Below are 20567 nucleotides of genomic sequence, written 5' to 3' on the forward strand. Positions count from 1 at the left end.
GGAAGCATTACAAGATCCGAGCAGAATTTCACCAAGAGCCTATCTAGGACAAAGCTGGAGGGGAGAATGTTTTAAAAGGCTTTTATTTCAGAAACTTTTTGTTGCTCTTGTTGTTACAGGATTTTGTTGTACCCCTCTTCTCCATCCCCTTTGGCTTCCTTCACCTTCCCATTTCTAGCATTTTTTAGCAGTGATTGACAGCTTTTACTACAGCAGGATCTAAGCCACCTGGGTCTACCTGCACTATCGAGGGGAATAATAGCTCCTGGGGAAGGAACCCATCTTATCTGAGCAAACAGCTGGGGGGGATGAGAAGAGACAAGCCCAGCCTGAGGCAGAGGCAGGGTAGAGGAAGGGCAGGCAGCAGTGCTGAAGATGAACCTGCTTTTTCCCATTGTGCTTCAGTCCGTTTCAAGCTGCACGCCACACAGGTTCCTTGTTTTTCAGCCAGCTTCTACCACCACCTGGAATCCCCTTCCACTGTCCTGGCCCAGCTAAGCTAAGGGCCAGGAACTCAGGGCAGAGAAGAGCCTTTGGCCTGTCTGTGTCACTTACAAATGGAGTGAGCTGGACTCAAGTTGCCGTGGCTGGATTTGGAAAAGGCTGAATATCGGTTTGGCACCAGCACTGGGTTGAAGTTGGGGCTCCTCAGATGCAGAAGCATCGTAGGCTGTGGGTGCTTTAGTTAGGCAGTTTGTGGAGGGGTAGACAGAGAGGAGTCAGTGGAGAAGTCAGCTGAGGGAATCACTCTCTGCATCAGAGGAATTCCTGTCAGGCGCAGCGCGGGAAAGGCTCCTTGTGCGCTGCTCTCGGGTGTTGGGCCAGGCTGCCTGAGCAGGGCTGGTGCTCCCCACCTCCTCAGCAGCTCCTGAAGATCCAGGGCTCTTAGAGCAGCCCGTGGTGCAGATCAGCTCTAGAGGCACCCCCTGAGCTCCACCACAGCCGCGGCTCAGGCAGGAGCTGCTGCTGGACCCTGCGTGCCGCTGGAGCCGCGACGGAACAGGTGAGCGGGGCAGGGGGGAGAGAGGAGCACAGTCCTGGTCAGGCACTCCTGGCAGCTCGTGCAGCATGTTTCAGACCTGTTGGTGCCAGTGCTGTCTTTTCTGAGCCCATCCCTCTGCTCTTGCCATAGCCTCCTGGCTGGCAGGGGCCAGTCTGTCTTTCTGAGGAAACTTCTGGAAAGCCAACAACACCTGTGCCCTAGCAGAACCCCACACAGAGCATGCAGCAAGAAGCCTCTCCCTCCCACTGACACAAAGGGTTAAAAGCCACTGACTTTCTTGGATCTTGGCACTTTTAACTGTGCATCTCCAGCCCCAGCCCTTTTCCAGCCAGACTGCAGCTCCCACCTGCACAGAATGCAGTGCAGCCTGATCAATTCTGTCTATCATGGTGACAGAAAGATCATTTGCTGCCCTGATCACTCTGTGCTGTCTCAGGCCGGGTGAGGGTTTGTTTCCCCTCCAAGCAAATCATTATAAATTGACATAATTCATGGGCCAGTACTTCACTCTGCCTCAGCTCTGGTAAGAAAGCAGCATGAGGGATCAGAAATACCAAACCCAAAAGGCCTATTTCTCTCCTGCTTCCCATAAATAAATATCATGACAAGGTGAAAGTTGCTTCTGAGGTCTCTGGAGCTGCCATGTTTGCTACCCCATGCAAAAGCTAGTCAAGTTCCCTTCTGTTTTCTTGCACTTTCTCATCCTTCCCATGGCTGGTGCAGAGACTGTACCAACATTAAGCATTGTGTTAAAAGAATCCTGGTTCCCAGCACTAGAACACCTCACTGCATGTTAAGACATGTTATCCTACTCAGGGTTCAGCACCCCTCTTCCTCCTGTCAGAGAAAAACAAAGTCCCACATGCTGAGGTGCTCTCTGCTAGTTAGGGTACCTGGAAGTGCAGTCAGGAGAGGTGAAATGAGGACCAAAAGATGGATGCTGTTGTGGTGGACAGAAGGCCGCAGGCTGGCGGGGCTTTATTTGGATGTCTAGAACAAGTGAACGCAGGGGGAAGATGCAGAGACTGGACACAGGCAGTTCAAGAGAGGTTTAGGTGGGTTAAGGTTTTTGTTTGTTTGTTTTTTTCCCAGGGATTTGGATTTGCATCCTCTTGTTTTTTCAGGAGTTCACCCGCCGTGCAGTGTTGAGATGAAAAGCACATTATCCTGGTCCTGGAGTTTATAATCCAGCTCACCCTGCAGGCCAAGAAAAAAAATGAAAAATTGTTTAAATGTCATTTCCAAATACAAGCTGCAAAGAGAAAACAGCTCATAAAAAGATGGTGAGTATTTAGGGAGAACAGAAGGGGACAGACTGATGTTTTCATCATAACAGAAGCAAAGGTGAGAGATCAGCCACACTGCTGATGCTCATCACCCCACATCGCTTTCTGGACCAGGGTTTTGACAGAACAGGTGGTTGCCTGAGGCAGGGAAGTGGCAAGGGGATGTTTGTTTGAGCACAACAGTGGGCTGAGAAGGGAAGACATTTACCAGGTGCCTGTTTGAGTTGAAATCTCCCTGTGGCCTTTACCTGCCAGGCACCACCTGACTTCAGGGAAGGTGGTTCTGTGTGGGGCCTGAAGGTCCCAGGTGCCCCCACCACTGTCACCCCACATGTGGGGGGACCTGCCAGCAGCCAGAGGTGCAAAACCCAGTGCCAGAGACGAGGGAAAAAGGGTGATCTCTCTTCAGACCCTGCCTGGCTGATGAGACTCAGCAGGTTAGAGAGAGGCTCCAGGCTTTTGAACAGCCACAGTACAGGAGATAGATTCCAGCCTGCCCCTTCCCCCTCAAATATGAGACGCTTTGCTTGGGGCAAGAATCAGAAATAGCTGCTATGAGAGCAACCACAGAAAAGAGCGAGCAATATTTTCAACAAAGAAAGTCAAACTGAAGGAGTACAGACCATTAGTTCCCAGTCTGCCTCGTTGATAAGCACCAAAATTCCTGGCCTCCTGCAGAATAGAGAGAAATAATTAGAATACAGGGCTGCTAAAAAGCTCCACAAATAGTTAAGAACAAGGGATGTCACAGCACAGATCACAGGCTGACTGCCTGTAACGCCAAAAAAGGGATCTTAGCATGGAGGTGGAAACAGGTACAGTCTGTGCCCTTTCTAGATCAAATAAAGGGGACGCAGGAGCAATCCCAAAGCTCATTTGAATGAAAAGGCTCCGTGGTGAGGATGCTCCAGGATGACTGCATTTCCGTACCGTGCAGAAAAGCCAGGTAATTAAAACCCACGCACGACAGGCGAGCGCACAGAGCTCAGTGTGAAGGCAGGAAAAGCCATTCCAGTGCCCCTAGCAGAGTCACTAAACACCTGGGATCCACTCCAAGCCCCTGGTTCTGAGCAAAGGGATTCCCCCTCTTTGATCTTCAGTGTCCTGCAATTGTCTCTCCTGTTACCAGGGGACCTGGCACACGCTTCAGCTCACAAAGATCCGTGACGAATGTTAAACACCCCCAGCGCCACCCCGCAGTCAGGGATGGCTTGCACAGCTCACTCTGCTCCATTTCTCTTGCCTTCCTTTTTTTTTCTACCCCCCCCCCCCCCCTCTCCACGAGACTGGCCCCATTTTGATAATAAAAATACATTTCCCAGAAGAAGTATTTGTTGGCATTTCTCAGAATGACTGCTTCAGTCCCAGTGATGTCAGCAGGGAACAGACAGACCTGCTAAAACTCCTGGAATTGAGGATACAGGTGCTGCTCTCTTCCAAGTAACAATGAAGAGAAAGCATAAATGGCCCTGCTTCATGTTTAAGGTTTAAAGATGTGGGGTGAAGGCTGCAAAAGATGCTCTCTGTGGACAGTGCAAGGTGTGGGTGGGATACCTCCCACTATCACTTAAGCAAATCCTGTGTTTTCATGGTCATTGACTTACTCAATAGGAAATCCGCCCCAGAGGAAAAATCCCCCAAACTGTGGGGATCAAGAGAGAAACACAAGGAGGATTCCTAACAGTTGTACTTACACAGATTCCCCTTGCAAGAATAACTCTGGTCGCTCTTTCAGCATATTCTGTTTGATCCACTTGAGCAGGTTTCTGATATCCCCTGGAAGAAGGAAGGACAGGGTTTACAAACAAGCTGATGGCTCCCGGTGATGCCAGAGCAAAGTGATTGTTTATCCACAAAAGAGCAGATGAGGAACATGCAGGATGGATGGGGATAGCTGCAAAGAAACTCACAGTCAGTCCTGTCCCTGTGGTTTGGCAGAAGAGATTTCCCACAGAAAACTCATCCCACTAACAACGAATGCAGTTCCTGCTGAAGCACCAATCTGGCAGCAGATCCTGATGTTCAGGTCTCTGACACATCCCATTTCATGTGCATTATCTTAACACCCAACAAATCATGTCTAATTCTTTTGTGCATTTAATTAGATTTTAAAAGTCCAAACAAGAAAGACTAAGAACCTGAATGGAACAAAGACAGGCACTTTTGCACCAAAACCAGCACAAACTCTTGGAGACATTGGGAGCTCTGGGGCCCAAACCTGTCCATGGCCATGCATTAAAGAGACAGGAGGGCCCTGGCCCATAGTTGCATTTTGGACACTTACAGCATCCCTCAGCATCACACCTGCTGCTGTGGAGTGTTCCCCATGCTGTGCCTGCTCCCTCCTTCTACACTTTATGCTCAGAGCTTCTTTATTAAAGCTCAGCCTTTATCTTTCCATTTCAGTAGGTGACAGGAAGGATTTGTCTTCATGTAAAAGGAGGAGGAGACACTGCTGGCGGGTTTTTATAGTATCAATTTTACTTTGTGAGGCAAAAACAATTTCTTTAGTGATAGCATCAGTTAATTTCCTATTGGAGAGGTGAGAAGAGACAGAGGGGGGGAACAATCCGTTACAGGGTTTAGAGAAGCTGACAAATTGCAAAGTGGAGTTCTCCTGCATTTGCCTCTATATTTCACTGTTCCACAAACCACTTCATCATTCCGAATCCACAATCAGTTATTCTCCTGGGGCTCCTTTAAACAGCCCTTTGAAAGCCCCAAAAGAGTTTTGTTTGTTTTCAAGAAGCAAGGAAGCTTTCTGAAGGCACAAATCCACCAGTGAGGGCTGCAGCCCTCTTCCAGGAGGAGCAGGGATGGCAGGATGGGTTTCTTATGTGAGGTAACCTCACTGTAGTCATGAGATATCTTTCCACATGTGCTTCTCTGAATTAAATTCACTCTGTGTACCATTCCCCATGTGTTTGCTTCATGACCAGCCATATGTGCATTTGTAGTGGCTTGACTCAGCCCAGGCCTTACCCAGGATTTTATAGGATCATGGATGTGTTACCCAGAGCCAAACTGGGGTTCTTCCAAATAATGTCACCCTCATTGCTTCTGTCATACCCAGGATGAACAGCCCTGGTGTAGACAGGTGCACATCAACTAGGCAATGGGGATATGTCCATCTGCAGCAGATGGGGGCCTCTTCTCCCGGGGAAAGGGGGAGGGGGATGCTCTGAGATTCCCTCTGTTCCCCCTGCTTTCCCAGGGCACTGCTGCCTCCAAACCAGCACTCTGCTCCAAAACCCTGATCTCCCCACAGAGCTGCCCAGAGCACAACAGGTGCTGCTACCTCCAAGCACTGGATCACTCTGATCTGGGCAAAAGGAGCTGCTTAGTGCCTCCAAACTGCCTGGTGAGCTGGATCACCTGCCTGGGGCCAACCCACGACTGCCTTGTAATGATTTGTAGTTAAAAGAACAAAATAGGCCATTTTCTGCCTCCTTCCTAGCAACATGCACTGGGGACAGGGAGCACCACTAAGAAGGTGTGTGTATTTACATACATATCCATCCATCCATATAGATATATAATATATATATATGTACACACACACACGCACACACGTGCACCACAGCCAGTCAGCCATCAGAACAAGAGTTAACCACATTAATTCACCTTCCCCTGAAAAACACTGCTGCAGTCAAGCCCTCAGGATCTCACATCCAAATGGCTCCCGCTCTCCATCACCAAGAAATGAAAGCTGTAAAGGAAGGAAGATGGAGAGGAGCCTTCAGGAGAGGGAGGGGGGTGTGAAGGGGACACCACCCCACCGCAGCATCGCGCGCGAGCTGTTTCATATTTATGCACTTGCAGCAGGGCACACAACAATGAGCTGTGCCATATACCATTCTCCTTGCATGGAATAAGCAGCCCTTTCCTCTGGGACCTTTCAGGAGAGATCATTTAAACAGAAACACACTGCACTGGCTGGATAAAAGGCAGCCACCTAGAAGCAGCCTGGACGGAGGGGCGAGGGGACTGATTTATTCCAGGCTGAGCTGGAAGACTCCCTCAGCCATCTCCTCCCATAACAAATGTTATTTTCAGTCCCACCTGAGCCGACATTCATTTACTCCTACCCAGAGTCACGTACACACATACTGAAGAATTTAAACAGTAGGAAAAAACCCCAGACATCTCTATGCATGCCTACTCCAAAAGGTACAAAAATTAAGACCCTTTCTCCACAGCCAACTTTAAGACAATACTTTCATCTGTTTTATCAGCATTGAATTTTTTTCACTCACCTTCATTTCTCTATATGCTATACACCAATATTACTAGAACAAATCAATTATAAAGGATGACAGATGACCACAGCCACACCAAAACTATCTCCCACAAGTAAGATATTGAAAAGGAGCAAGATTACTTCCATTGCAAGTGGTCTGTGAAGAAGCCATCTTGCAGCTCAGTGCCTCAAACAGCAGTCTTGATCAACAGCTCAGGACTCTGTGTTCTCATGATGGAAATAATAAGAGGTAAATTATAGCACAACTGCTCATCTCTTACAGCTGACATATGTAGTGTTCCTAAGACATTTTCTTTCTGATACTATGCTATGGGTCTAACATGTTTCCAGCTGCCTGGGCCAAGGATTTTCTATGCAAACAGCAGGTTCTCTACAGATGACATAGAAAGAAGGAAAAAAATCTCAGCCTGGTCAGGCCCCACATCTGCTGGGAAGTTAAACCATCATTATAATGCCACGATTTCACACTCGTGTCGGTTTGAAGCTGGCCCTCATCACAGAACAGAGGCATCTGCTTTGGCAGGAGCACAGCTGTACTACAGGTGCTGTGATTTGGCTGCAAAACCCACTGTGCATTTTGGCTCCAGAGGGAGGTTCAGGTGAGAGCTCAGACAATACAGCATTTTGCTCCAGCATCACCAACTGGAACCCAGCTCATCCCAGTAATGATGTATTTTTATTACTGCTGCATGGTCTTATTGAAAAATTTTGGTAGCCTACTCCATTTCACTCACAGCAAACAAATATCACATCAAAAAATGCACTCTTAATTCTCATTAACTGTCCTCTCCATTGGCAGCATCAGAGGAGAAGCAAGACTGAACCAGGCAAGGAAGCAGAAATATTTTCAACCTGCAAAGGAGGGACTGAAGCACATGGTAGGAAATCCCTGTCTTATTTCTACACAGAGACAGTTTCTGCTGCTTGTGCTAGCACTACATCAACCCTCTCAAAATTCTTAGGAAAAAAAATAATCTAAAGTTAATTAAAAAAAAAGAAAAACCGACAATCGTTTGAGAAAACTGCTTAGTTCAAGTGCACAGATGGGAGCTCAAGCCCACAATGAATGCAGAAAAGCCATCACCCAGCGAAACACAGCGCTCAGGAAAATGAGATGTGTGCTGGGAGTGACACAAAGTCATTGCCTGTCACGCAAGAGGATGCAGGAACTGCAGTGAGAGCACACAAGCCCCAATAGCCTCGGCTCCTGTTCAGCCCAGCTGCACCACAAACACTCCTGGTTGTGGCAGAGAGAACTGCACAGTCTGCTCTGTCCTCCTCTGAATCCTCCGAGGCCTGACCACCTGCACTGCCCTCCTCTATGAAGAATCTGCTGAGCTTCCTCTCTAATAGTCCATTTTAGCACTGCCTGGGTTCATTTGCACCCTCAAAAGCTGGGCTGAAATCCATAGATCTTTCCTAGCTCAATAAAACCTCCTGGACCTGACAGATCCATCAGTGACAACTCAGAAAAGAGGGTACTCACTGTGTGCAGAGAGAAACCAGGTGCTTTGAATAAGGAACACCAAACTGGGTGTTGCACTAGAGGGATCTCACAATGAACTTATAAAGGTGCAGAAACATGGAAGGATTTTGTGCAACCCTGATACCATTTGACACAGACACACAGCCCTTGGCTCCCAGGGAGCTGCACAGGTTGCTTATAGATTCACACACACAAGGACCAGACATCTCTGTGTCCCCTGCCTTAAAATCCACGTACAATCTTGCACAAAGCCTCGAAGGGCACTCAGAAGGTGTAATTACATCCATTTTCTTGCCTTGGTTGCAGAACTGGGAGATTATTTCAGGGAAATAGGGGATCCCTATAAAGGCTGAACCATGGAAAATTCCCTTCTGGTCTGCAGTAAATAAGATATATGTGGCACTGGTCACTAAGGGGTCAGTGCTGCAGGAGCACGGCGCTTTCCCGGCCGCCTTGCGGACACCTCCCTGTGGGGTACCATTTCTTTGACCCAGAATAAGATCATTTATCATACTGACCATGGCTGAGCTCCAATTTGCTGAGGTCACTAACTCTGGACGAGCACTGCTCCACCCACATTCTCAGCCACCGGCCTGTAACCATGACAAAGCCCCTTCCCTGCCGCTCCTCTGCCATTATTCCCCCTGCCTGCATGGAAATGTATGGAAAAACAATTTGTATGTCCCTTTCCCTGCTTAAGCAGCTTGTTTTAAAACAGACAAACCAGCTCCCAATACCTGCTGCTCTTCCAGGTGCATGACTGCTCTTTGCTTTCGGATCCGAGCAGACCCTCCAGGGATCTGCTCTCTAAAAGAGCTCAAAACCAGATCTAAGGGATCCTTCCAACTCCTCCAGCCTCCCATCTGATATGCAAATCGCTCTCTGAAGCAGACCATGGTGTGCCATAAACTGCAGAAGAAGACCTGGAATGGCTGATATAAATGGAGTCACAGGCAAATGGATTTGGTATTACGCAGAGTGAGCAGCCAGGCAAATTTTGCAGCAAGAGTAAAATCCATTTTCTCTGACAAGTGCACAAGCCATCCTGCCACACACACTGGAATGGGCAGTGATTTAAGTACTAGGGAAGAAATTAGGGGGTAACTAATTAGGGGGTAACAGGCATAAGAGAATTGCAATTGTTGCTCTCATCTGTTCTTGTCTGCTACAAATGAACACCAAGGTCTTGGCTTCTGTAAATTTTAATTGCTTTAAGACGTCTTTTTGTTGCTTCTCATGGAGAAGAGCAATGCTCTTCTTAATTTTATTGTGTCCACAAAATGGGAAAGGATCACAGAGGTCTTTCACAGCCTTCCTGTCAGCAGTGAGGACTCAGATCCCAGCTATCACCCAGCAATTCTCAGCCCTGAGGTTTTAATCACAATCCTTATGAACTGGAGAGGAGCTGCTTGGGATCTTCCACTCCTCACAGATTGCTGGTAGGGAAATACAAGTTCAAGGGATCTCCAATCCCACTGCTAGCCAGCAGCAAGTCTCCAGATCCATCAGCTCCCATAACAAAAAAAGCAGCTTCGAGCTGATTCTCAGGGTAAACCTAATCCCTACTCATTTCCAAAGTCAGAGCATCTAATCCCGTAACACCCAACGCTATTGTCACTTCAGGCTCCCCAATAAATGCCAGTGCACCAAACTGTCTCTTTTAATTAGGATCACTGATCACTAGTGTTGGCCCAGGGTCTTGCCTCTCGTTCAAAATTGTCAAAGGAAGGAACTGAGAGAGCCTCAAAGACGATTGCCCCAGCAGCCAAGTACCAGCCTGGGGATCGCAGACATTAAAAAAAGCATCTCCTTAACAGGTCCTGTGATTTTATCCCTCTACCAGTGCAGAATTATTCTCAACAAAAGACTGTCCTGAGCCTTGTCTGCTCTGATTTTAAGAGGCCTGAGCACTGTAGACCTGCTACCAAACCCCAAGGAGACTGTGCCATGGTCTAATAGTTTTTGCAGTCAGGAATCTTCTGCTAATGCACTAAAGTCTCATTTTTTCATTCCTCCCTATCAATCTATACTAGATGATATTGCATCACGCTGGCTATAATCTGTCCTTCTCAATGATAAAGGAGATATCCCACCTCATCACTTTTCCATTCATTTATCCTGTTTAACCTTGAATGTTACTGGTTAATTTTTTTTAAGCTCTCAGCAAGACAATTCAGAGAATGCATTACTAACCACCAGTGTAAAGCTTTGCCAAAACCCAGCAAACTGAAATTTCCCCTCTCTCCTATTTTCCTGGTTTCTGAGTTTTGGGTGTGTGCACTGAGGGCTGAAAATGAAAACCTGATTGCTGTTAAAGAGACAACACAGAGCTGATGTTAAACACCCTGAACCATGGAGGAAGGTGGCTGCTCCTGCCAGAGTGCAGAGGGATTCCCTGGCAGCCTGGCACTGCTCTGCACACAGCCAGCCTGGCCGAGGGAATTCCCCGGGCTGGGCTTTCCCTGGCACTGCCAGCTGGATCAGAAAATGCCTTGAAGTCAAATCCTTGCCCCCCTCCCAGCCTGGCTGGTGGCTGTGTCCCCTCTGGCTGCTGGATGAGTCAGTGTCTCAGCTCAGCTCAGGAAACTGCCATGATTTTATTCCTCTAAATACAGAAATCGCCTCTCACTTTTGGGCTCAGATCTGCTTTGCTATTATTAGGCTTTCATACAGGGCCAAGCACCATTAAACCGATTCCTGTCCACCCAACCCAGCCACCCCCACAGATACTCCAAGCTCCTCAGTCTTACTTGAAAGGGAAAAAGAAAGGGCCAGTGAGATGATCAGGGTGGAGGAGAGGGGGGGGTAAGATTTACAAGTGAATGGAGGTAAGAATGGAGCAGTTTGTGGGATAAAGGGGCTGCGGAGGGAGCTTTACAGATGTGCAGAGGGACGGCGGCTCATTGTTTAATTAAGCAGAAAGTGGCTCTTTTGAAAAGCAATTTTGCACAGGAGCTCTGAGCTCAGCAAACAACTCCTGCGAGTGAGGGCAGGAGGAGAAAGGAACAGCTGGCCCGGAGCCGTGTGAACCGCATGCTAAGCGGTTTAAAGGGCCCGGATCCTCCTCCCCAGCCCTGCTCCGCTGCCACCCTCTGAACAGCGCTGTCAGCACAGCAAATCCCACCGAGAGAAAAGAGCCAGAGGAGGGGGGTGGGACACAGGGGTTATCCTGCTAGGTGTCCGCACTGCAATACAGCGGCTGGGAAGGAGGGTGTAACAGCCAGGCTTTGTTATCCCAGGGATTTGGTCACACACAAGAGCTGGTTTCCCAGTGCCTGGGAAGCTCCTTCCACAATGAGTTGGGATGAGCTGATCCGGTAAAGCGGCTCCACGGCCTCCCAGGAGGGTGATGGGACTGTGAGGACGAGCGTTTATTTCCCTGTTCCCTCCAAAGGGAGCTGCAGCCTCGCTTGGGACAGGGAGCTGGAGCTGAGCCCCAAGGCAGGAATGCTCCATCCCATGGCGACAGCTCTGACACTGCCAACACTGCTCACCCAGCCTGAGTGCTGAGCACCCACCCTGCATCACCCACCGAGCCCCCTTCCCTTGCCACCAAATCTGTAATTTCCTGCCTAAAACAGATGCACGAGTGGGATGCACGAGGAGGGGAATAACCCAAGTCCTTTGAGAGCTGCAAGTACCACACACTGTGGTTAAGAAGATTTGACTGCATGAAGTTCCACAGATCTATGGGGGTTTTTTTACCGTTCTTCTAATAAGCCTCTACATTAGCAAATATATTTTTATTCTTTCTTTGGAGCAAGTTTTAAAATGTTAGGAATAATAAACAGAGCAATAAAAGCATGCCAGAATATTAATGACTCAACTACCATGTACTACCCAGCACTAGGCACTTACCAACAGCCAATGCCAACTGCTTCTCTGGATTTTACAGGTTCTTTTGGTCCAGCACCCCAGTCAATGCTGAACACATGCCATACTCTATTTTGTAAGCCATCCTGCCTGTAACATAGGTCTGATCTCTCAGGATCCCCAGGCTCTTCTCCCAGAAGATGAATGCTCCCAAGTCCCCAGCAGTCCCCCATGCTGTGCAGAACAAGGCCCCTGGAAAGCAAAGCTCTTGAGGAGCACACCATGCTCTTCTCTACAGGGATTCAAAAGAAGCAGTATTTGGCAGATTATTTTAATTTTCCCTCTTAAAAAAAAATCTGATTGGCAGTGGGCTTTTTTTCCCTAGAGTTTTGGTAAAGGGAAACCACAAACAATTACCAAAACAAGCTGATTAATAATTTAACCTTCCAGACTTGTAAAGTACCAAAATAGATGTGAATTCTTTGAATTCTTGATTAGCTCAGAAGGTCCCAGTGAGCACCAGTGAAGCTGCTGCTCCAAAATCACGAGTCCCACCACTGAAGCCACATGAGAAGTTGGAATTCAAAGGTCTGTGACAGCAGCTGAGCAGCCTGCAGCACATGGGCCAGAGACTTTAACACAACCCCAACCTCTGGGTACAACATCCAGAAGACAGCACAGCAGAGAGGTTTTGTAAACACTCTTCATCAGATGATGCAGCTGAGCTAAACCTGAAACCACTACAAGGGTTAAACAATGCCAGTGACTTCCTACCCTTCCAACAGCATCCATGCAACTCACATGGCCAAGACAAATCCACCACTGTGAGTCCCAGTGAGATGGAGGAAGAAGCTCCAGCATCACTTGCAGAGCTGTCATACAATGATCTATTTGATTACTGAAGCACTTGGTTAAATTGCTGTGGCTTGTTTCAGGAGGAGGCTGCCAAATACATTTTCAGTTTTTAATCTAGGGTTTCTCTTTTTTATGCTCCATTGTCTCTAATAGCCTCTTAGATGCTTGAAAATAAAGTTGATTTCCCTGCCAATTTAATCCTCTCTCCGTGTGACAAATATCGTTATTCCCCCAGCTGCTTTCTCCCACACACACTGTTTTTATGCAGAAGAAGCCAACAGGGCATAATGCCTTTAGATCCTCAAACAGAATTATCAGTGAAATCATCAGGATAGCCAGAAATTTGGGACAACATTCTTGTTTAACTTGAGGTCTTCCTTCTGCAACAACTCTACAAGATTACACAGTCCTGCACAAAGTGTGGCTTTGGTAAATCTGCTGCCTGTGCACATACACCACACTTTCTAAGCTCCCACTTTGGCAGCAACTTCAAAATGCAGGCTGAGACAGCTCCACTTTGGAAATAAAGAACTGTTAAAGAACTGACATCAGGATACAAGATGCCCCTCAGATAATAAAAATAGGTCCTGCCATGTGGCTGTATCCCTTGTGGCTTGCTCCTGTCCCATTTGCAGCTTCCTTCCTCCTGCCTTTCCCAACCCCTCCAGGAGTCCAACTCCAAGCATTAGAAAAGGACAGAGAATCAAATCTTCTTGAAAAAGTTAACTGGATCTGGAACCCACCTACTTTCCATCTAGTGCCTGTTATCAGGAAAAAAGAAATGACCACATAAAGAGTTTGCTCAAGCTCAAGCAACATTATCATTTAGAGAACATTGACTGCCCCTACCAACTATGGAGCACAAATTGTTTTATTCACGTAAATATTTGTAGGTATTTCTTCATATAATTTTCCACCTCCCTTCCCTTCTGGGATATATATAAAAATGCCTAAACAATTAAAATATAGGTGGGCCCCATAACCCAGAGAGAAGCAACTGTTCTGCAAAAAGGAGGACAAAGACAAAAATAACCTAGAAAAAAGGAAGAGTAGGTAAGAGAGGCCAAAATGGCCAAAAATAAACTTGGCAGCTAATGAAATCACTTAAAATGGGGTTAGAAGTGCAGGTCTTCAAGTAGTGCTCATACTACAGGTCTTTCCCTGGAGAATTCAGTGATGGACATTCAGGGTAAGGTAAGCAACAGGATGTGCCCAGTAGAACTGAGCTGTTTTAGTTCTCTAATCATTGCAATTCTGGCTGCACAAGGGCAGCAGGGATCTGGCTATGCATATCTTTATTTATCCAGAGATAGGAGAGTTAAAATTTCTTAGCGTGAACAAGGGAAATACACAGCATTAGGAACAACATAAAATTTCAAGAAAATGATTCATAATTTCTGATATGATTTCATTGATTCCTCACCACTACAACATAATTGTCTTCTGGAAGTATCATGAGGGGTGTTTGCAGTAATCCCTTACTGTCAGACATTCAGGCCACCTCTGCCTGCCCCATCCCTGGGCTGGGTGTAAATGTCACTACAGCAGCTGCCTCACAGCTCAGTTTATGCTCCTCAGATGCTGCAATCCACAACCAGCCCCAAAATGAAACCTCCCTGACAGCCAAGGCACAAGAGAGAGCAAACCTGGGCAGCTGACAAGGGGCTACTGCCACTTCTGCCCCTCCTGGCACAGGGATAGCAGTGTCTGGAAAACAAGGCAGAGGGAAAAGCTGGGAGCAATAATGGGTGAGCTGGGTCTGGAATGAATCACTGGAGATCAGGAGTTTGAACCCTGAGGCTGAGACAGGCCTGCAGGGAGAGATTTATCCCTTAGGATAAATGCAGATCCTACTAAGGCTGCAGAAGTCTTCCCAGAAGCTTCAAGTGGGAATGGATCAGGCGACATGGAACTGCATGACAGGCACAGGGCTGCAAGAATCCCTCTTTGGTATTACCAGCCTCCTCCCCTGGCAGGAATAAACATCTCCTGTAATAACCCCCTTTTCTTCAGCATCTGATCGTGGTTTGAACACCACCAAAACAGTGGGTGCTACTGGGTATTTTAAATTTGCAGAGCGCTGAAGAAAATTATGCTCTAGCCCCCAAGTTTATAAACCAGCTAAATGAGTGTTTTAGTATTTCTTTGCTACCTTTCATTTAAGGATCTTAAGTGCTTCAGCAGTGCTGGAATTTAATGCTGAATTCTCTTGTGATACATGAAAAATCATTAGCAACAGGGGAAAGTTAAGCAACATGACCGAACTCAGAAAGCAAATCAGCACCAGGCCATGTTTCTGGAGTCTTAGTCCCTGTCCTTAACCACAAGATAACACAATATTGCAGTATTCCTATTATATTTGAATTACACATACTTATGTCCAAGCATCAAAAGCACTTCTACCAATCTCTAATTACTTCCAGGCACAGCAAAAAGATTTCAGGCCTGGAGGTTCCCAGCACCTAGATTATGGTATCAGCCATTTTGAGATATTGGTTGCTAACATTCCCTCATGGCTTTATGTTATTTTGGTTTATAATCCCACTCCAATAGAATAAAACAGTGCTATCTAGCTAGAAAAATTCAGAACATACCTGTGGCAAAATTACACTACAACTGAAGTATGCACATAAGTGAGTGAGTTAGTGCAGCACTGCTCAGTATTGATATTCCAAATTGCAAACCAGGAATTATGACTGCTTATCCCTTGAACACTAAAATGCTGGTTTTTATTGCAGTGAAGGCCATGGGCAGGATGTCCAGCATCGTATTTGAGCACTAGGTTTACTGTTTTCAACTGCAGAGCTCATATTAAAATAATCACTTGAAAGGTCAAATGAGTAGATAAACAACATTATGTTATATTGCTACACACCCCTTCACATATCTTACACCACATAAACACACACACACACACACACATATGTGCCTCTTGGAAACCTCAGAACAGGCAGGAAAAAACAAAGGAGAGAGGATGTTATTGGTGGTTTCAAGTACCAAGAAAGACAAACGTAGACTTGATGGAAACATCCAGAGGCTGTTGTCTATCCAGCAGGAGGGAGGCAAAAGTCTTAAGGAAGGACTTGATTCACAAGTGCTTAGAGGACAGGAAAGACCTCAGACTTTGAGAACCAACCCCTGTTTGCCAAGCTGCCTCATCCATGGCATGTCTGAAAGAGCTTTTAAAATACTTTGATCCTTGCTGGCAACTCTAAGTGCTGTACAAACCAGCTTTGTTTCATTTGTTGTTCCTCTGTGAAGTTATCCAACAGGTTCTGATACTCACAAGGCTCTGGTTGACAGGGCAAAGTCACCTGATGCTTTTTGACACCATCGAATAAGAGCTCTGCACCACCTCTGAAATAAAAACAATGAACCACTGAGATTCTGCTTTATTGTCAAAAGAAGGCAGTACAAAAGAGGCGATTTACATAGATGCCACAACAGAGAAAACAAATGACACAGACTATATTTAGCACAGGATTCCCTTTGTCTTTTCTTTCCTGTCACAAACCAGAAGTGCACAGGGGAAGCTGCCAGTTCCCTTTGCCAGCACAGAGAGGAGGCTCTGCTGCAGCCAGAACCCCACGGTGCCAGGCATCATCCAGTGGGATGGGAGGACAGTTCCCATCTCCATGTGTTCCCAAACCCCTGTGCAGAGCTGCTTCCACTCAAACAACACCACAGCCACCACACTCCATCCAGCACTGCTCATCCCTAACACCTGCTGGCCAGAAATCTCAAAATTGAGCATCCTTCTGGAATAAATATTCCCCTATTTCACAAGTGTGAACACACAGAAAAGGGAAATGACTCACACGAAGTTACAGAGCAAGTCAGAGCCAGCAGCTGAGAGTCCTGGCAACTCTTTCTTGATCTGCTCACTACAAAGTGTCCCAGAGAGGGAGACTTGACTGGGAGAAGCAAGTGATGAGGGTGACAGGGTAAAACACAAATAAATAAATACACAATCTTCCTCCACTGAACAACCTGATGTTCTCCCTCTTCTGACACTCTGAATTAATTAGGGGATCCCCTCAGATAACAACTGATGGCCTCTGCAAGCACAGGAGATCAGGATATGCAGAGGTTGGCAGGTAAAGGAACTGGAAACACACTGGAATACAATGGAATTTGAATTGGGTCCAGGCACCTAACCTTAGGTAGGTGTCATTTATTTTTGTAACTACAGCTCAGAAGCCTCAGCAAGCTCCTTGTTTCTCCTTCTGTTCTGGAAAAAGTACAATTGTGAAAATCTTGAGCTTTACCAACATCATTCATTCTCCATGATGTTGTGAGGCCACAGGCCAAACTCAGATTATAAAACTTTTACCATGTGAGTAGGGACATGGATAATAAACACAAAAGCTACTTTAAGTTACAGGACACAGCAGCAGAGAGTGTGAGCTTTTGACTCCAGACTGAACTCCACGCTGGCCAAAGTTCTAACAACTAGAGAACTCTTAAAAAACTCAGTTCACTTAATATTAAACTGAGGTAGAAAAATTACCAACCCATTTTTAAAGGGCATAAAATTGTGGCAGAATGTTCCTCCAACTTAAATGCCAATTACTTTGGAAAATTTTTCCTATGAAGTTACTTTCTGGGAACTTACTGGTGCCTCTCCTCTCTTGGAAACCAACATAATAAAGAGAAATATTTAAAACAAGCAATCCCCACCTAAATATCAACAAAGATACTTCCAGATGTTATTAAGTTCCTTTAAATTCAATATCTAAAAATGCCACAGTAGGTTTCCTTGGCTCTGCAATGGCAGAGCACAACAGAACCCTTGTTATGCCTTCAGCAGCATTACTTATATGCAGCAGCTCTCCTAAAGAGCACTCTGTTGGTGTTCTTCCACCAGCTCACAACAAATAGTTATCTCAAAATTGAAGCAGTGATTATGAACATGAGCCGAGATTCATGCGAGGGAACAAGTCATAACAATGATATGAAAAACATTTTTTCATGTAATGAAAACAAGGTCACGCTTTGTTACAGCGGGAAATGTAGATTGCAAGATAAGGTCCTTCTGTAAGGCGAGAGCTGTGGGGAACTCAGCTGTGGTTCCTACATAGAGAGCTCATTTATGCATTTCCAAGGGAAGCAAAAATGCATCTCACTCTTCTGGGAAAATTAGGAGAGTTGCTGCAGCTGGAAGCGGGAAAGATAGAGGAAAGGATTCTTAAGGAGAAGGGTATTTAAAGGGTTATGGCATTTCTGTGTTCGTGAAAGGGTGGGAAAAAGCGAATAAATAGCAGCCTTTTAGCTTCTGCTAAAAGGAGGCTTTAACGAAATAACACAAGTATTTCCACAAATATGCACAGCTTCCACTGCAAATGCTTTAAGACCCCAGGGCAGAGCATGAGCAATGCTGATACTACAGCAGCAAAGGCCTGGAAACTGAAATGCTACAGAGTGAGAACCTGGCAGCTTTACAGACCTGACAGGGCTCAAACACAAAGCACAGTGAGGGCACGTGTCCACACAAAAACACACACACAGACAGTGCTCAGAAAAAAAAGCCGAGAAACGAGGGGGAGGTTTTCATAAATAATTTTAATAATTAAAATAAAAAAAACCTAAACAAATCAAAGAGGTTGAAAGAGGTGAAAGAAAAAGAAAGGCCTGACACAGGACGTTCACAGAGAGATGGGAGCGAGGCCCCGGGACAGACGGGCAGACAGCCCGGCCGCACTCTGCGGACACCCTCCGGCGTGTCCGGCCCCTCCCGCCGATGGCCGATTCCGCGGTTCCCCGGCGGCGGCCGCTCCCGTTACCCCGGCCCGCAGCCCCGTGACAGCGGCTGCTCCCGGGCCCAGCCGCGCCCGTAGCGGCCCCCCAGGCCGCAGGCAGCAACCGCCCCATCGCACCGCCGCGGCCGCCTCGCCGAGGGGCCGGCCCATCGCGGCCCATCCCGGCCCTGCCCTGCCCTGCCCTCCGCCCGGCCCCGCCGCCCGCGCTCACCCGAACTCCACCTGCAGTGACACGGGCGCCGCCATCTTGGCGGCGGCGGGCGGGAGGGAGGGGCGGGCACGCGTGGCCGCGCCGGAAATGCCGCGGAGGATTTCCGGTCCCGCCGGGCCGCGCCGGGGGCGGCCCGGGGCTCTGCCCGCGGCCCGGGGCCCGCCCGGGGCTCTCCCTCCCGCTCCTCTTCCTCCCCCGGAGCAGTGCCGGGGCGCGCAGTGCGGCCCGTGCCCCCGGTGGTGTTATTAAAGCACCTGGACGCTGGTGTATATTATATAAAATAGCGATTCCTACACCGAGTTGAGGCTTGGCCGCGCAGAGCGCTCCCCTCACGGGCTCAGAGCCTCACGCAGGGCCCTGCTCGCTCAGGGCAATGGGCTGGCAAAGGCAGCAGCTGCAGACAGGTTTTGCAGCGTCAAAGCTGCTACAAACACACGAAGTTCTAGCTCAGCATGAGGAAGAGCTGCTGTGCATTGAGGATGGCAGAGCACTGGAACAGGTGTCCAAGGAGGGTGGGGATTCTCCTTCTCTGGAGACATTCCAAGCCCACCTGGATGTGTTCCTGTGTCACCTGCCCCAGGTGACCCTGCCTTGGCAGGAGGGTCGGACCAAACCCCTCCCAGCCCTACAGCTCTGTGATTCTGTGAATTCTGTTCACATCAGTTCTGTGATTCTGTGATGCCACCCTGCTGCTCCTCGGGATTGCTGTGGGGGAGCAGAAACAGCTGGGTGATGCTAAGGACAGCTCCTGTCAGCACCGGGGAGATGCAGCTCTGCTTCGGGGGTGGCTGTTGAGCATCCCCTCGTGCTCGGGCAGCCCCTGGCAGCCAGCACATCCCCACGGCGCCAGGCTCCCCCAGCACAGCGTTAAACAACGCGGCTCACATCTGTCGCCTGTTTGTTTTCCCCTCCTGTCCCCAGAGAAGGGCCGTGTACACAGGCAGAACGCTGCCATGGCGGTGACAGCTGGGCTCTGCTTCTCCCCCACAACACAGAGCTGCACAGGGGCATCGCTGGTAGAAAAACTGCAGCCTCTTAACCCTCCCTCCACTCAGGAGGGTTTGGGATTAAAAAAAAATACATGTACATGTGCACACATGCAGATAGAAATGTAATAGCTATGCATATACATGATGCATTATGTGTAAGGGGCATAAATTTACACAGACAGATTGCTCTTGGTTTATGCTAACGGGGGTCAGAGTACGCCTAACCCCGGGAGCAGAAGGTGGTGGTGTTTGTAATGGCCTTTTGTTCTCTGAGGAGATCATTCTCTGGGCTGGGCCCCAGGAAAGGCTGGTCCCTCGGCAGATGAATGCTGCCGTCGCTGCCGGGGTTACGTGATGGCAGAGCCGTGAGGCTGTTGACCGTGGTCTTCATCCAAAAATTCCAGCTGGATTTTACGTATCTCTAAATCCCAAGGCTTTTGAGTATCTTGGAGATATGGCCCAGGATGGAATTGTATGGGAAAGTGTCTGAGGAAAGAAGCCTTCGACAAAAATCTTTACTTCAGAAATGAGTGAAGCATTCTGTGTTCAGAGGATCTGGTAATCTTGATTCCAGATCAGTGTTTGCAGTTATGGTTTTATATGAGCTCTTCTTGCTCCCAGAAATCATTTATGAGGCCAAATAAAAGCAGAACTAGCTCCTAAAAGAATCTTGATTCCTGACTCACACAACAAAATGGTACAGATTTAGTGCTAGCACCTCCCTGGAAAAGTAAAAATAAATTACAGGAAAGGGAACAGTAATCATAAACACCAATTTGGCTCATTCGAGCATTCAAAGCTGGTTACTGTTAACAATTGTCCTGGACAAAAAGTGACCACATGAGATACAGGGGACGTTTTTATAGACATTTTGTGCTTGGGAGAGGAATGAGTCCTGTCTCCG

General features: G+C 47.6%; 1 protein-coding gene and 1 long non-coding RNA gene across 2 annotated transcripts; one reads left to right on the forward strand and one right to left on the reverse strand.

Annotated features, from left to right (window-relative positions):
- Positions 1-1946: 1946 nt before the first annotated feature.
- On the reverse strand, positions 1947-18784 carry URM1 (ubiquitin related modifier 1). Its single transcript, XM_054646364.2, has 5 exons — positions 18675-18784; positions 15991-16061; positions 3984-4065; positions 2913-2961; positions 1947-2200 (listed from the first exon to the last, which is right to left on the reverse strand). The coding sequence occupies exons 1-5, from the start codon at positions 18707-18709 to the stop codon at positions 2132-2134; spliced, it is 306 nt and encodes a 101-aa protein (XP_054502339.1). The 5' UTR covers positions 18710-18784; the 3' UTR covers positions 1947-2131.
- LOC143695577 (uncharacterized) lies at positions 2148-5203 on the forward strand. Its single transcript, XR_013184951.1, has 2 exons — positions 2148-2286; positions 3127-5203. It is a non-coding gene; the product is annotated as an uncharacterized LOC143695577 (long non-coding RNA).
- Positions 18785-20567: the final 1783 nt, after the last annotated feature.

This window comes from Agelaius phoeniceus, chromosome 21 (assembly GCF_051311805.1).
Source record: "Agelaius phoeniceus isolate bAgePho1 chromosome 21, bAgePho1.hap1, whole genome shotgun sequence".
NCBI classification, from domain to species: Eukaryota; Metazoa; Chordata; class Aves; order Passeriformes; family Icteridae; genus Agelaius; species Agelaius phoeniceus.